The sequence below is a fragment of the Ornithodoros turicata genome, chromosome 3, assembly GCF_037126465.1.
Source record: "Ornithodoros turicata isolate Travis chromosome 3, ASM3712646v1, whole genome shotgun sequence".
In the NCBI taxonomy this organism is placed as follows: Eukaryota; Metazoa; Arthropoda; class Arachnida; order Ixodida; family Argasidae; genus Ornithodoros; species Ornithodoros turicata.
The window spans coordinates 25618220-25634899 of NC_088203.1; the positions used below are offsets into that span (position 1 = coordinate 25618220).

General features: G+C 47.1%; 1 protein-coding gene across 1 annotated transcript; it reads left to right on the plus strand.

Annotated features, from left to right (window-relative positions):
* Nucleotides 1–5355: 5355 nt before the first annotated feature.
* Nucleotides 5356–7886, plus strand: LOC135390074 (cuticle protein 19.8-like). Its single transcript, XM_064620084.1, has 3 exons — nucleotides 5356–5370; nucleotides 5912–6025; nucleotides 6963–7886. The coding sequence occupies exons 1-3, from the start codon at nucleotides 5365–5367 to the stop codon at nucleotides 7656–7658; spliced, it is 816 nt and encodes a 271-aa protein (XP_064476154.1). The 5' UTR covers nucleotides 5356–5364; the 3' UTR covers nucleotides 7659–7886.
* The last annotated feature ends 8794 nt before the right edge of the window (nucleotides 7887–16680 follow it).

Consider the following 16680-nt stretch of genomic DNA (forward strand, 5'->3'; position numbering starts at 1 on the left):
ACGTAAAGTGCGAATGGAGGTTTCCAGTTTGGTCGTCTGTATAATTCGGGTCCGTTGTGCTCATCCTGGTCGTCACTAACCACGGCCCCAGACTTCACCCAAGCACAGATCAGCATGCCGCGAACTGGGTCTCTGATGTCCCATTCGTCTGGAAGTGACCTTCAGCTCGTGGTTCTGTCAGTCTGGATCTCGGAGTGAGAGCATTTCGTAACAAATTGTCATTGTGAGTGTCATCTTGCCTATCCGCGCAGGAACTTCCAGAAATCCTCTCTAGCTTTCTTTTTCGTCCTCGTCGTGGCTGCCGACATCACGACCTTGTCTCGATTAGCAAAAAGCACACGGCACACTGATTACAATTGTTCTGGCCTGGCGTACTTCCTTCTGTAATCGGGAACTCTAATTCGCATGCTTCGAGGATAGCGAGGGTCAACAAGCTCTAGCAGGAGGCAGTCGCTATAAATTCGCGCAAGGTACACCACCCTTTTCTCGTTCCACAAGGCGTCGTCCAGTACCTACAACGAAGAGGCAGTACTGACGGTTGGTTATACGTGGAGTTGGCCGTGGATCTGGTACCGGTAGACATGCGTGCACTTCCACAGACCGCACTTACTTCCTCAGTTCCGGTACGTGACTCTGTCCTATACCCTTGCTACGGTCCGCCAGTTGGTCCTGATATTTCACGAATGTTCCGGTCACTATACACGGCATGTTCAGCGCAGCACAGAACTGAGCATGGGCTCAATATCGCGCTCCACTAGAGAGGACTCCCAAAACTACAGCGGTGTTCACGTCCATATGATCTTGTCCGATGCTTGGTGGACGCTCAGTGTCAGCCACACCCTTTAGTCTGTACATTTTGCACTGCAGTGTTAGTTCACTGCGCAATCCTTTTCTGCGTTCAGAAACGACTTTCATGTCCGCAAGTGCACAACAATGGGTGATGGTTTCCGAGCGCCTTGAAGCTACTGAACAGGTGCATTAGTGACAGACAGACGTAACTAAAGCCCACAATATTGACATGTAACTAAAGCCCAAAATACTGACATGTAACTAAAGCACTTGTAGAGGGGCGCATCCTGCATACTCTACCAAAAAAAAAAGACGCCGTAAGCCGCTTTCTCCTTTCTTGTTTCCACCGGAGGCTCAGCGACTGCTCTATGGTGTCTTCCTGTAATGCGGCATGCTCCTCCTCTGAGAGCTCAAGCAATTTTTTGTAGTCGATGCATGCCGTCGCGAAGGACGTTGGCTCCATGTCTGGTCTTTGCGCTTGTTCCCCATAGTCAGCAATTCGGCGCTCGGGCTTCTTACGCAGGGCTGGAAGGCTGGCCTTCTTCGCTTTGGTGTTGAGACGGCGCTTGGCCCTTGCCTCTTCACGTGCACTACAACGTTTTTGAAGGCTCAAAGTGTACTTCCCTGGCTTTGTTTGACACATCTCCTTGTGCACACGATGATGCAAACCTTCACGTGAGTTCACTGTTACGGCTGCGGCAAATGCGCGTGTTTGGTAAGACCGCCTCTGACAGAAGTTGATCCGCTTTCCCCCAACAAACTTCGCGATAACGGAATTGAAGTGCTCGGCGGCGTTATTGTCAACATTCATCAACAAGCTGCGAGCATTGCCTGCAACACGACTTAGTGTGATCTCAGTGACTTAGTGACTCAGTGACTAAGTGACTTAGTGACTCAGTGTGATCTCAGTGATCTCCAGTGTGATCTCAGTGCGCAACCCTGTTCTGCACTCATGAATTATTAGCGAGTTTTAGTATACCGTTGGTAACGTCGCCGGTAAGTTACCGTGCCCACCGGAACCAATGACAGCGTGCGTGATACAGAATCTTAGCTGTTGATAGAGTGCGGTAGACGCGGTAACTACGGTGCTCCCGGTAGCGGTATACTAAAACTCGCTATTTCCATATCTCAAACAGCCAGAAGCTTTCGTGCCTGTCCGCAATGGTTTTGCTTCAAGTGTTTCCTTTATACGATAGCTGACTGGTGCTCTGAATTTTTTCTTGCATTCCTGTTTTTAATACACAATTTCCAATGAAGTGAGGCTGAACGCGATCGTCCCGGCGTTATATGGGGGAATGACATGCCACGTTCATGCCCTCCCCCGCCCCTCCCCCCGAGAAAATAAACATCGATGAATGAACAGCTCATGTATAGTATAGTCCGTTCACGTATTTGCGGCAGGGCTAAGCTGCGTGTGCTCGTGCTCCTGCGTCACAGTCAACGTCGGCTTCGTCGTCCACCTGCACGTGCAGCGGTATAGCATTTCCAGCGCTCAAATTGTTGTGCCTTGTGACGATACCCTCCATGAGAGATGGCAGCACTGCGCTGCCCATTCTGAAGCGGCGTACTCCACGGATGACCATACCTGACAAAAACTCGTGTGCCGAGTCAACGGCTTAACATAGATGAAATCTTTTTGTTGGTATTGGTTCTTGATATGTTTTTCTAGTGCGTGATCGAGCCAGATTTTCGATTTTGGGCGGCTCTATTTTGTAAGCGAGCGGAATCTCGAAATATAGCTTTTCCCAAACCTTTCGACGACGATATAAAAATTTCTGAGTCTAAAACGCAAAATCTGCTTCGATCAGGCACTAGATCTAAGCATCCTCTTCCATTTAAAAGCAGTTGCACGGAGATCAACCGAATTTTCGCGGCGCTACGGGAGTTGAAAAATGTATGGGGATTCCCATAGAGCGTCGGTGGTGATGCACCGCCTTAAGCGAAGACGAAAGCAGGTATCCAGAGCTTCCTACGATCAACCAGTCTACAGATGGAGAGAGAGTACGGTGGCGCCGTCTTCGCGACGTGATTTTTTCTCGCGACTTTGCTGCCTTACTGACGCCATGTCACTCGCCTCACAATCCTCATAGCTGGCACACGTAAAGGCTGGGCACTCTAGTATACCTGTAAGGAGTACAAACGGTCACACTTTAAAGGGACGCTGAAGAAATTATGCATAAGTCAGCAGATATGGCAAAAATTCCACATCTTTTAGCGCTTCTACTTACTCGACGCTAGGTTGGATATTCCTAAATGAACTATAGTTTTAATGCGCAATATTTCCTCTATAGTTCAATATATACAACACCTTCCTACCTCGTTTCGTTGCCGGAAGAGATGTCGCTGAACTTAGATGAGAGCAGAAAACTGCCGATGTTTGATATGGCATACCCCAGCCGCTGCGATACTTATTCAAATAAATTTGCTGTTACTGAAACGCCAACGTACGTGCACATAAATGCTTGCATAAATCTGATAAAACAGTGGAAACAAAGGGGGGGGGGGAAGAGAAGCGAGAGAAACAACGAAGGAGACGCATATTCGCCATGTCACCCAGTATATTACCGCTGAACCTGCAAAACGCTTTCCTATGAAGTAATTTAATTGCGATCACAAGTACATGCTCATAAAAGATGCAATCACACAACCATGATTGCCACTGAAATTCGAATATGGTTACTGTGTTAGTGTTATTGGGTTTCACCGAAGTTACATTCATTTCATGTGTAGTTTTCATTGTTACCTTATTCTTCTTCCCCCAGGAACGAAGTACAAGTATTTATTTATTTATTTAGAAGTGTCCATCATCTGAAAATCCTACTAGATAGTGCATTGTAAACATTCACATACAACAGAATGGCGTAAATGCAGGCTAGCTGGTGGATAAATTCCATGATAGGCAAGCTATGGAACTTGCCTAAGCTGCTTGCCTATCATGGAATTATCCAACTTACAGCAATATAAGAAAAAAATCAACAATCATGTGCCTAATGCACCAAGCTAGGCAATTCACGTTTAAACACACCACAGGGCGAAAAAATTATCAATGCTACTATCACGGGAGGACGCATTATAGTTACTCTGAATACGATGCCAAGGGCCAGAACTAAAATGACAGAACGGTAAAAAGTCAGACAAGAACGCGTGTGTTTACTTGGCACTTAAAAACAAACATTATTAAGGAGACTGGGAGAATCAATAACGTTCTGAATTAATTTATGTAAAACGAAAAAGGTCTCCAAGTGTTTTTCTAGAAGACAAAGTAGGCATGTTAATCATGTGAAGTACAGTGAGATAATTATAAAAAAAACACGTTCAAAGTATTTATCATACAAGATAGCGGTAAACTTCTGCACTGTTTCAATAGAAGAAACCTGAGAACTTGTATATATAAATAATCGAAAGTAATTCAAAAAGTAACTTCAGCTGCGTTACAGATTACTCGCAAAACAGTTACAATCACATCGAAACAGTACAAAGTTGCAATCGCATCGAAAGTAATCCTGGAAGTAATCAATTCACAGTATAGGTTACCTTCTTTATCGGAGTAATTATGATTCACTACACTAAGCTCGGTCTAAAGCTGGCTATTTGAAAATTCTAGCCAAAAGCGAAAGGTACACTGATCCATATTTCATGACGAGAAAGCGACGCTAACAAAGGACCAAAAGTGAAGGCGAAATTCGATGATAAAATAACTAAAATCTATCTCTCTAGACACCCGTCGACAAAAAAAAAAAAAAAGTATTTCCACGTTCGCCTCGACCGCCTCTACTCAGTCGCAATACGGAGGTTAAGAAACCCTTTAATTCAAATACTTATCGTACATATACACCAGAAAACCATCGGTCACTTCCGGAGCGACGGTCCGGTCAAGCCGTGGGATGGCAGACAAGTTGACCGCTCCCTGGCTCTTTCTGGAGATCCCACGACTCGTACACTCCTTCGCCGCTTGTGGGCGCCACCCACTGTTAATAGCGTTTCTCTTAATTCCTCACCATTCAAATATCCGAAACTGGACGCAAAACTACAAAAACCTTGACCTTGTCGCTTTCATTCATTCTCGTTTTACAAAGCCGAAAGCGAAAGTATCCAACTGGGTATTCTGCAATTTACCATTTTTGTCGTCTGCATTCACGAATCATAGCCAGTACGGTACGAGACTTGTCGATGAAGGCAATAAATTCTGCAAATCGAATGTTTCGTCGCTATCAAACTTTATTTTTCCTTTTTTTTTTCGTTTTGCTTTTTTGTGTACGAGAAAGAAAGGGGTGAGGCGGTTATTTTAGGCTATTATGCACATATACCGGATCTGAGCGAGTGTTATAATACGGGCTTTGATAAAAAGGTTAAGAGAGTGAAAAAGTGAGGATGGGGGTTGGAGATAAAGTGGGTGTGTCGTGGTCTATAGATGTATTTTCTGTTTGTCGTCGTTCTTTGGCCTCTCGATTATGTCGTGGAGGTGTCGTGGGGTGTAGTTCAATCACGTGACTGGGCCAGAAGGGTTTAAAAGCGGTATCTGCCAGTGTGGAAGGCATACAGAGCTTTGTTAGGTTCAAGGAAGAAGCTGCCGACATGAAGGTACTCCGAGTGGTTTGGTGTTGTAGATGGTGCTATCGGACAGTATGATTTATTGGCAATGTGCTGTAGACTTATGAGTGGCAAATACTAGTACTGTTTTCATCAAGTGTTCTGAGTAATCTTAATGTAAAGTTGTGAGAACACAAATTTGAGATTGTTCATGTAAAATGTGTCAAACGTTTAGCCGTTCCTGATTTTATTTCCAGAACCCATCAACAAAGACTCCTCTCATATCATTGTGGCTGTTCGGAAATCTTCCTTCTAGTAACTTTTGTATGGATTTGTTTTCAATAGTACTATAGTATTTCATCAAGTAATCCTGAACAGTTCGGCACCTTTGAACCCTCAAAGACAGTGCATTGCAAAAGAACACTAATACATCAAAAATACCTTTTAGGATTCGTCTCGTAAGCACTCACTTTAATTCACATTTAGTGTGAATTAATGCTCGCATTGCACTCCATATTCAAGATTAGTGTTGTAAAGTTATAACCTGATGTAACTGACGTATGTTTCTCTCTCTCTCTCTCGCTTTACGCAGTTCGTCATAGTATTCGCCACCCTAGCAGCGTTCGCGAACGGGGGTACTGTGCCTGCTGTGGCAGTACCCGTCGTGGAAGGAGAGGGCACCAGCACCCACTACAAGTCGGAAGATGTAAGTGTACACTTCTAATACTTATTCCGTTATAAGTCATCCAGTCCTATACTCACTGCACACCGAATGCGCATTGTTAATTGTTTAGTATTGTAGCAAGGGGGACAAGGAGGGTTGAGCACTCATGATCGATTAACAATGATTTAAGAATAACAGCTGACGAAAAGGCACTTAGTAGAATCCGTAGCCCCCTACATCCCGGTCTCCGTCCAGTGATGCTACCAGTTATTCTGTCATGGTATAGGAAAGCACATGGACACGTAGTCACCCTCGAGACTCAAGTCTTTCTAACGGCAGCTTGGTACGTCTGTGAGGGGGTAGCTAGCATAGTGTAACTGGCACCATGTCTTACCGGAGATCGCAGTGTGTGGGTTCACGCCACTGATGGTGGTGCTTTTTCGTCAACAATCGTGCATTATTTAATCGAAGTATACAACTGGGCATTACAAGGTTCAAGTGTTCTCTTCGTCAACGTTCGATGTTTCATTGTCTCAGCTATTACACAACGATTCAGAACACTTTTTCACTGATCCTATTTCAATGTAGCGAACGGTCATAAAGTCATTTAAAGACTACGAGGCGCGCTTGCCGCTTCATCGACTATCTTTACCACTATTACACGTGCATCTGACGAAAATCACTCATGAGCATGCTAAATGTGGCGAGTGGAGCTGAGCATGATTGAGCAAATGGAGAGCTGAGTGGGAGATGAGTGAGCACATGAGTGAGCGGGATTCACCTGTGCCGACCTCTGGCATCTACTCGTAACACGATCGAGACAATCTTGTGCATCGTTTGCTGGTGTACAGTGCAGCTTTGAAACGCGAAACGTGGTTTACGTGGGAAACCTCGTGGCACACAGAGATGTACGACAATAAACATGCCAGATTTACTTCAGACACGTTGCTCAATCTTCTTGACAAATACTCGTTTCCAGGGCCTAGGGAACTATCAGTTCGGCTACGACATCTCCCACACATCCGGCGGTAACTTCCACAAGGAAACTGGCTCTGCTGGTTACAAGGCTGGTTCTTACGGTATCCGCGACGCCGACGGACGCGTCCGTGTCGTGAACTACGTTGCTGACGAGAACGGCTTCCGCGCTGACGTCCAGACCAACGAACCAGGAGTCGAACCCAAAGATCCAGCCCACGTCACCATCAACAAGACTCCTTCGGTCGCACCTGTGCCGTCTGTCGCCTTTAACCTTCCCGTACAACCCCTGGTGACCGTTCAGAAACCAGCATCAGTCGTCCTCGTTCCTCCCAAGACCACCGTCGTCGAAAAGACGGTCGCTCCTGGATCCGTAGTGGCAGCTCCTCTGGTCTTCCAGCCAAACTACCCAGTCGTGCCCGGACGTGTCCCCGCACCAGCCCATTTCGTGTCCTCGCCCTACGACGTTTACGGTCAATACGCTCTACCCCAGTACCCGTACTATGCCCCGTACGGTGCCGGATACCCTGCTGGTTACCCCGCTTATTACAACTACGCGTACCCCAAGGCACCCGTCTCCAACGTCGTTTCTTATGAACGCGTAGTTGCTCCCCAGAGGGTTGTTCCGTACCCTGGACAAGTCCAGTTCGTGCAGCATGCACCATCTCTGCACCTCCTCAACCCATGGGACCGGAAGTAGTTTTGGAAAGCGAGAAGAAACCCAAACTGGTGGCATTGTGGCAATACTGTTCGAAGGACCGGACGAAGTGGTGTGAATGATTCTTCTTTGACTGATCTCCTCCTATGTTTTCGTGTCGTTCGTGACACTGTTTGCTTGTTGTGCGCTTTTTGTTAAGCGTATTTATTCTGCACTGCCCCGTTATTCACCTGTCTGCTGTTGTGTCTGTTAAATTGGTCGATAAAATAAAAAAAGAATGCAGGTCATACTTACGTTGTCCATGATGTATTCTCATCCTCATTACAATCGAAACGACTCAACTTCACAGCGTAAGACGCCCAGAATAAACCACCATTTAGAATTATATATTTATCTTTCCTGGTCTTTCGAAAATACGCTCTGCATGCAGGTCACGATTCCCTGCAGCTCCTCAGTTCCCCCTTTCCCTCAGCCTCTGACGTAACCTAACGTGGCACATGATTGGACGCCCCCCACCACAACAAACTGCACGCGGAGAGTCCACGTAGGTCGGTTCACGTGGGAAGGAAGCAACGATGTAACCGCAACCACAACATCGAGCACGTTGGTTACTCCGCGCCGACCGATCAGTGGAGGAACGCTGCCCACGTGATTTCTCCGCCCATTTTCCCCTCTCCTGCAAGAACTTGCACGTAGTATAGGAGGTGTCCACATCGTTGTGGCAAACTGTGAATGCGTTAAATGTCACAAAACGGCGTACGCGCTCTCTCTTTCTTCGATCCGCCGGGACGGCTGACACAAGGCGTGTTATGCCGTGGAATTCCCTTTTTAGGGTGTATTAAGTCTACATCGCATTAGATATTGTAGAGCAAATGTTAGAACAATTCAAGTGTATGCTGATCTTTCCGTACGCCCAGGCGAACGTGTCAGGTAGGAAAATTGCTCAAACGGAGAAACAGAAAGGCACAGGAACGCAACCAGGTAAAAAAGAAAGAAAGAAAGGTGTTCATGGCAAAATTGGCCGAGTATCAAGATTGCAGAGTAATGTTGATCGTGGAATCAACACCGTGTGTTTCCACAACTGCCATGCGTAAAAATAAATATCCCACTTCACAGAGGTTAATATGAGAGGATGAATTAATGGCGAGCGCGACGGCGAAGACAGGCCGGAGTTCTGTTTAGAGCGCTTCGAGGAGGCCTTGCACGAAAGCAAAAAGGAAGCGAAGAGCCCGGCACTAATACCCCCAGGGGGGGTCTCGAAGCAGCCCACAAATTGAAAAAATGCCAGGTCGTGACCATTGGCGGATCCAGACCCTCGGTTGGGGGGGGGGGGCATTCCTTTGTCGGAGCGCGTAGCGGGGGAGGAGAGAGAGGGAAATCCAATGTATGACCTGACGTTTTGGGACGGAGCGATCGCCCCCCCCCCCCCCCCCGTTTGATCCGCCACTAGCCGAGCCCGCTATTCTGCGTTATCAGGGAGCCCTTGGCAGTAGACCCGGATGTTCCTCATAAATGCGCTTGCATGTGGGGTTCGCGACCCCTTCGACGCTTCGCATAGCCACGCTTTCACGCCGCTTTGGCTTGTGCACGATGGCCAAAATCTACAGGGTGTCCCAGAAAACGTGTCATTGAATTATAATAAAAAAACTACGCCACCTAGAATCATGCGGTCAACGGCATTTGTTCTTATTAGGCTTTGCCCACCTTGTAAAGTTAATGTCATGTACCCCAAGTTTAATTATGCAAATATTTGCGAACTGAACTCAGAAATTTGCCAAGGGAAGGTCACTTTTTTACCCCACCAATATGAAGAGCGTGCCGAATTCACTCAAATTCATGATAATTGACAGTGATATTCACGAGCTATCCCATCGGAAAAAATAGCCGAATATCATGCTTTTCGGAGCACCGGACCATAACGCGCGGTGTCTTTCTGAGCGCAATCGCTCGCAGTCCGACGAAAGGAGGTTCCGAAGCCAGCCCACAGAGTGATAGTAGAAAAAGTAACAGTTCCTAAAATTGGGAGAGGGAAAGCATTATCCCAGCGAAAGTCGGACGTGATAAGCCATGACTGCGTTATCTCTTTCTGCGATGCCGGGGTGGGCTGGGTTTCCGGTGGCGCAGCGGTAACGCGTGCGCTTGGAGACTGGGAGGTCCGCGGTTCGAATCCGCGGGCCGGCTGTGCCGTCTGGGGTTTTTCCTGGGTTTCCCTCAGATGTGTAATAGGCGTATGCCGGCACAGTTCCCCTGAAGTCGGCCCATGGACGCAGCTATCCTCCCCCCGAGCGGATTCCGCTCGGTCTTCCACTTCACCCTTTCCTCTCCTCCTCTCCACCACCTTTCCCTTCCCGAGAAACATGCCGCCTAATCAGGCAGGCAGACCTCTCGGGTTCCTCCCAACGACACTCCTCCTCCTCCTCCTCCTCCCACCTCCTTTCGTCGGACTGACACAGCTTGGGCTGAAAAATTCATCGTGCGCTATTCTGTGCGACCTCCGTCGGGCATGATGTTCGGCTATTTTTTCCGATGGGATAGCTCCTGAATATCCCTGTCAACTATGATTAATTTGAGTAAATTAGACACGCTCTTCACATTGGTGGGGTAAAAAAGTGACCTTTACTAGGCAAATTTCCGACTTAAGCCCGCAAAAATTTACATAATTAAACTTACGTTACACGACAATCACATGAGGAGGTGGCAAAAACCCAGTAAGAACAAATGCCGTTGACCGCACGACTCTAGGTGGTGTAGTATTTTTATTATAATTCAATGACACGTTTTCTGGGACACCCTGTATGTCGTAAGTTCCACTCACTCCCATTAAAGGCCACGGCGTCTGCGTCTATCGCGGCCACAGGGGGGGGGGGGGCATCCAATGTATTGTTCCGTAGACGAAAGCGTGCTGGGCGAACGCAATGCATCCTGGACAGGTCCTGGTCGTACGTCACAGCACACGTCAAGGCACACGTGACCTTAAAGATGGCGGCGCCCGTGATCGGCGGCCAGACCGTTTGTAAACAATGCGGTTGTTGTTTCTGGACGACGTTTTGGATGTTTTTCGATCACGGTAATTATTTTTATCCGATAATCTCGCAGTAAAACACGCAGTTTTACACATAAAGCCTCGTATTGTTGACAACTTCCAAAGATGGGATGACCACCGCGCGTTAAGACTTACCGAGCAGATGCGATGTACTTAAACTAAGGTGAAATGGGCTACCATGTTGCGGAAGAAGCACCGCATACTTTACGCTGGCAAAATACGTCCATCTCTTGGTGTTAAGACGGTGAAAATATGTCGGTAAGCGGCAAAACGACATGTAAACAGAGTCACATGACCTTAAAATCACGTTTGCTACGACGTGCGACCAGGACAAGATTGCAGTTTTGCCAAAAGCACCCGCTTGAGGGTAGTTACAACAATGGCGGGTTAGTGTCACCCCTGTGATCGCGGCATACACACTCTTAAAAATGAACTTCACCACATAGCACGCTCCTAGCCAACCACCATCCCGAATGACAACGTTCTCGCCCCTGATTTGATGAAAAAGGGAGGGAAAAAGGGAGAGGAGGCACAAAATAGGCTCCTCCTCCCGTTTTCAACAAATCAGGGGCGAAAACGTTGTCATTCGGGGTGATGGTTGGCTAGGAGCGTGCTATGTGGTGAAGTTCATTTTTAAGAGTGCACGGACGCCCCGCCTTCACGGTGCACAGCGCAGTGGCGTCTTCTCGAATTAGTGCATACGCCAAAATCCTAAGAAAACCGTATCGCCTGCGTTGTCGGTGAGCGTCGCATGCACGTTCATGCTTGTGGTTTCAGACTTCTGCGTGCCACACAGCTGTTTTATAATTGAACTATTTCTGACCGCTGTCAAAACGAAAATCATCTGTGGAGTCAGGAAGCACAAGCGCTGCGTCAGAGATAGCGCGCCTGCCATTGTGCAAAGCACCGGGAGCACGCCCCTTTTTACTAAACGGTGTTACTCGTTTTCGGGAGCGTTGAGCTCTCGATGAACTCTCACGCTCCAGCGTAAGTTTTTTTTTTAAATTCCACGTTAGCGCCGCAAAGCAACTGTGGCTATGAGCGGCTCCAGCGTAAGAGCTGCTCTAACGAGTGGCGGGAAATTCAAAAAGGTGGGCACGTGACACATTGCGCGTGACGTGTACCACGGCCTTCACGTATCGCGCGAAGAGCGCCGTGCACGTGTTCTATCACGTGCCCACCTTTTTAAATTTCCCACCCGCCTTTTTGAATTTCCCGCCACTCCTTAGCTTGTAACGACCGTAACGACAATGAAGCGATTAAGCCCCCTGCTCCGTGAAGTACGGAGGAAGGGGGAGGCCGCAAAACCAGTGGGCGTCCTTGGAAACTTCACCTGGGCGCTCGTGGATCTGAAAGACCGTTTAGCAGACGCGCCGGAGTACGAGGGTTCAGAGTACCCATCGAGCGCGTTAGATAGAGCCACTACTCAACGCACCCCAAGACGTTTTGGCCCAGGGAACTCGCTCTGAATGTAGCTCCAATAAAATGTCAGAGTACCGTTTTCGCTGGCGTTCATGCGCTGAGATCGGAAGACGAAGACGTCCGGCATCGCGAGGAGGAAAACGGGGGGGGGGGGGGGTCGCGACGGTGTCGTTTACATTTTTGTGGTCTGCAGGTCGGCGAAGTTTAGGGAGCACTGGTCTATGGTCAAGGAGCCCAAGTTGGCGTCGAAGCGGCGTTCACACGTGTACCGGTCACAGTCCTCGATGATAAGGGGAATCGTTGCTGGGGTGTGGCAAGCTGGGCAAGGCGACGTTGAGTCGTAGACGCCGCAGAAGTGATACAGCTGCGAGGGAAGCCGTCTGGCATCTTAAATGATAAGGACGGGTCCACTGCTTGGAGGTGTGACCATTGAGTACAACAACAACAACAGATAAATTAATAATGATGAATGGGGAAATTCGCCAGATGAGGTGTGGCCCACTACCACAAGGTACAATGGGCAGGATTAGATGTGTCCTGATGATGAGGTGATGAACGACGCTGTGTAAGGGTCGATAGTCAGTGGAGTCAGTGAGACATCAACAGAACGCTAGGCAAAAACACAACACACAAAAACACAGCACACAGGTATGTGGGCACAAGGGTAGAGAGGAGACCGGTGTCCCGGAGAGAAATCTGGAAGTACTCAAGAGCTTGGCGATGGTCGATCTGGTTAGACCAAGGGCCAAGGATGGTTGCCAATGTGAATAGTGCGACCGCGATCGATTGCAGGCGACACTGTAGAGCTGCTCTTTGGGAGGTGTAAAGATGGCACATGCTTGGTATCCACCAAAACAGCACAGCGAGAGCAGAGCATAGAGTCGGAGCGGCCGACCAGATGCTTGAAAAACCATCCCACCATTGGAGAAGAAGCAGAAGAACAGTCTCTGTTCGAAGTATTGGCGGCTGTCGTCCTGAGGCAATTCTCTTCATACTTCCTTACCGGTTCTATGGTGGCTAGATGAATGTTGTCTGGTGTGAGGAGCGGGCGCAGCCTCCTACCCGACGGTGCGGGACTGTTGCGGAAGACGGCCACTAGGCGCGCTGCTCCACGGATGTATGCTAGTTTCTGCGCGCTCTGGCTAGTCCCCGGGCGGAGTTCTTTCGTGCGTGACGTATCAGAGGGTGGGATAACGACGCTGTCGCGTCTTTGAAGTGCTTTATTTTACTTTATCGTCGGCGGTGCACTGCTTTGTGGAATGGTGAACCTTGAGAATACGTCTAACGCCAGTGTGAAGAAAAAGCACCGTGCAAAAACGAACAGAGCGCAGGCCATCCGTCGTCGTACATGAAAGAATTCAACAGGGGTGGCCTACGCTACTGTTCAGAAACACTCTTCAAGCTTATCTCCAAACTTGAAGATACCTTCACAAGGTTCTTTTCATGCCGTAAAGGGCATGCAGACAGCCTATACTAGAAGTCATGGCATGTGCTATGGGCAGTGATGGGCAGTACTTGATGTACCAAGTACCCAAGTAGTACTTTAAGTACATTTCTGTGTACTTGTACTTTACCGTAAGTACATTTTAGGCCGTGTACTTTGTACCGTACTTAAAGTACTCTTTTCCGAGTACTTTCCCATCAAGTACTCAAGTACCCAAACTGGACTCCAGACAAAAAGTCACAAAAGAGTATCAAAAATGCACCCTACAAAAAGAGCTAAAATGACAACAAGAAAACGAAAACACACGGATAGCGCTATCTGTGTGTTTTCGTCTTCTTGCCGTCATTTTAGCGCTTTTGGTGGGATGCAGTACCAAGAGTGCCGTCTGACATTTTACTAAAAAGGATTTTTGTGCTGTTAAAGATCATATTTGTTGAAGCAAATTTATTGTTGAAAGGCTTGGAACGTTGAAAAGGTATCAACACTTCTATGATTATGTAAAACGAATGGAATGCATAGACATCCACACATTATGATACTGCACCCGGCAGCACAATGAATTGGTATTGTCATTTCAGTTCTTCCAATGCAGGGTTCTATACTTTTTTTTATATTGTTTCCTTCATTGGCAAATAATAGTCATTTTATATCACAATGTGTGATTGCATCACATGATGGACACTCTAAAAGACACACATGCTTTAATTTTTACATTTTACGTTTTTTTAATTGGTCACATGGATTAGATTGCTGCAGATCACAGTCGTATAAAAATGATGGCTTACATTGTGCTTCCTTTTTTACTTTCTGCATATTCTTTTTTAAACATGTTGTATTTCAAAAGGCAGCATGGAATGCCCAGAAATATATAATCTCAGTTGGTCTGTACTCCCCCCCCCCTCCCGTGAAATTTCCTAGCCTGTTATAGTAGAAGATTGGTACCGGAACACCACACTAGGCGGGTGATCTTCGATCATTCAGGGTATAATATACAATCACAGGCCAGTTGACAGATTACCTCTCTACATGTAACTGCAAATTATGTCATCTGATTAAGTTCATATTGATGGGACATTGATGTTATGAAATGCTCTCACTCCGAGATCCACGAGCTGAAGGTAATCTCCAGACGAATGGGACATCAAAGACCCAGTTCACGGCGTGCTGAACTGTACATGGGCGAAGTCTGGGGCCGTGGTTAGTGACGACCAGGATGAGCACAACAGACCCGAATTATATACTCGACCAAACTGGAAACATCCATTCGCACTTTACATTCCAAGCAGCTGTATGGTCCACGCACACACATTTTTCTCCCCTAGCCTGCTTTTCTTCCCTTTTCTTCTTCTCTTTTGCCTTTCTCCTCCTCCTCCACTGACGTCCAATGACATGGGAAATGCTATGCAGCCTCTTTGCAGTTTTATTTCATTTCCGTTGACTGTGCAAGTAAATGAAGCGTTTTGCACCACCACAACGTGGTCTGTAATTTGTAAGCCCAGGATGACAGGAAATAAAGAAAATAGGTTGCGGTTTCGTTTCGCAATTTCTGAGTAATGTCGGTAGGCTATAACATGTCGACACAAACTTGTTTCAACCGCGTCCCCTCCAACTTAGGTTTTTTGTGTTACGAGAGTGCGCAAACATTGCAGAAATCACGCGAAACGATTGGTGACTAATCCTTCGCCCGACAACAGCACAGCACGGAACAGCAACAGATCAACGAAGAAGTTCAGGAGACAGCTGGACAGCCTGTGCGCATTCAAAAGCCGCGCCACTAATTGTTCCGTCTGGCTGAGCGCAATATGCGTGTTTACAGTATTGGACTTGGCATGGATGAGCACGAGCGGTCATATGTTTGCACAAAATTTCGCTTGACCCGTCCCGCGCCAAGAGAAAACAAACATAACACAAAAAGAATACGTCACATCAGCGGTACTGCATTTCCAAGCAAGCGCCAAAATGTTATGAAGCGGTGACTGCGCAAACCATTCCGCTCGCTGCGCCATCCCTCGACTGTAGACGACGAAGTGCCGGCTCGCCAAAGTTTTGTCAAAAAAGCAAGACACATATACTAAACAGTAAAATGCGAAGTGATACAAATTAAATTCACAATGTACATGATGAATACTTGAAGTGCTTTGCCTAGTACTTTGTACTTTACTTGAAGTACTAATGACGCAAGGTACTTTGCCCATCACTGGCTAGGGGATTGTTGGCCGAGGGGAATGTTGGCCGTCAAGCCCATAGTGAATATTTCACGATGAACATTGTAAAATTCTATGCTGTGATGAGAATGCACTTCCTCGTAAAGAGCATTAACCGTTCTCGCGCAGAGCGGAGCAAAAGCAGAACCTTTCAAAGGAGGCGCGTCTCCAGTGAATACACTTATGTGAGCATTCAGACTCGTGTAAAGATGTTCTTTGTTTTCATTGTGTGCATATGTATGTACATATATATCATGATGAGGGGACGAAACAGGTTATTTCTATTGCTGTGTATAATAAATCTTGTTTTGGCATTGCCAGGTTGAGATTTGCAGATGATCGTGTCTTCACTGACTGATAGGAAACTTTATACATCGAGGAACAAAAAGAAAGATCAACCGGCCTTGTTGTTATGACATTAAAAAAAGAAAACTAAAAGTAAGAATGAACAAAAAAAATAACCTGATAAAAAGAAGAGATATAAAAGTTGAAAGGGGAGGTTGCCATCAGGTCTGTCACGTCCGAGCTACGCATGGGACATACCAAGCTGAGCACCTGATCCTTTGCATGCTTGGATAAGCGATCTTCAATGTGTTTTAAGCTGTTCGGTTTCCATTGATATTTACCCCTCACTGTTACATTCCTCCGCAAGACTTCTCGGCCACACGGGCGAAAACGGCCCGTTCAGCAGACACGCTTCGGGAGCGTTCGGGAGAATCTTCGCATCATGCTTCGCATACATCCAGAGCCGTATATTAAAAGGGAGTCTGGCCATTGGGAGGAGTCACAAAAAGAGGCTTGACCTGTCAATCACAGTTTCGCTCCTCTGATTGGTTTGCTTTTTACCAAGGGGGTCGCCATGACACCATACTGCCACCCAAAATGGCGACGAAAACAAACACAGTGAAGCGGGGATTTCGTGACAAAAAATTTTCACAGACTAACCTGATT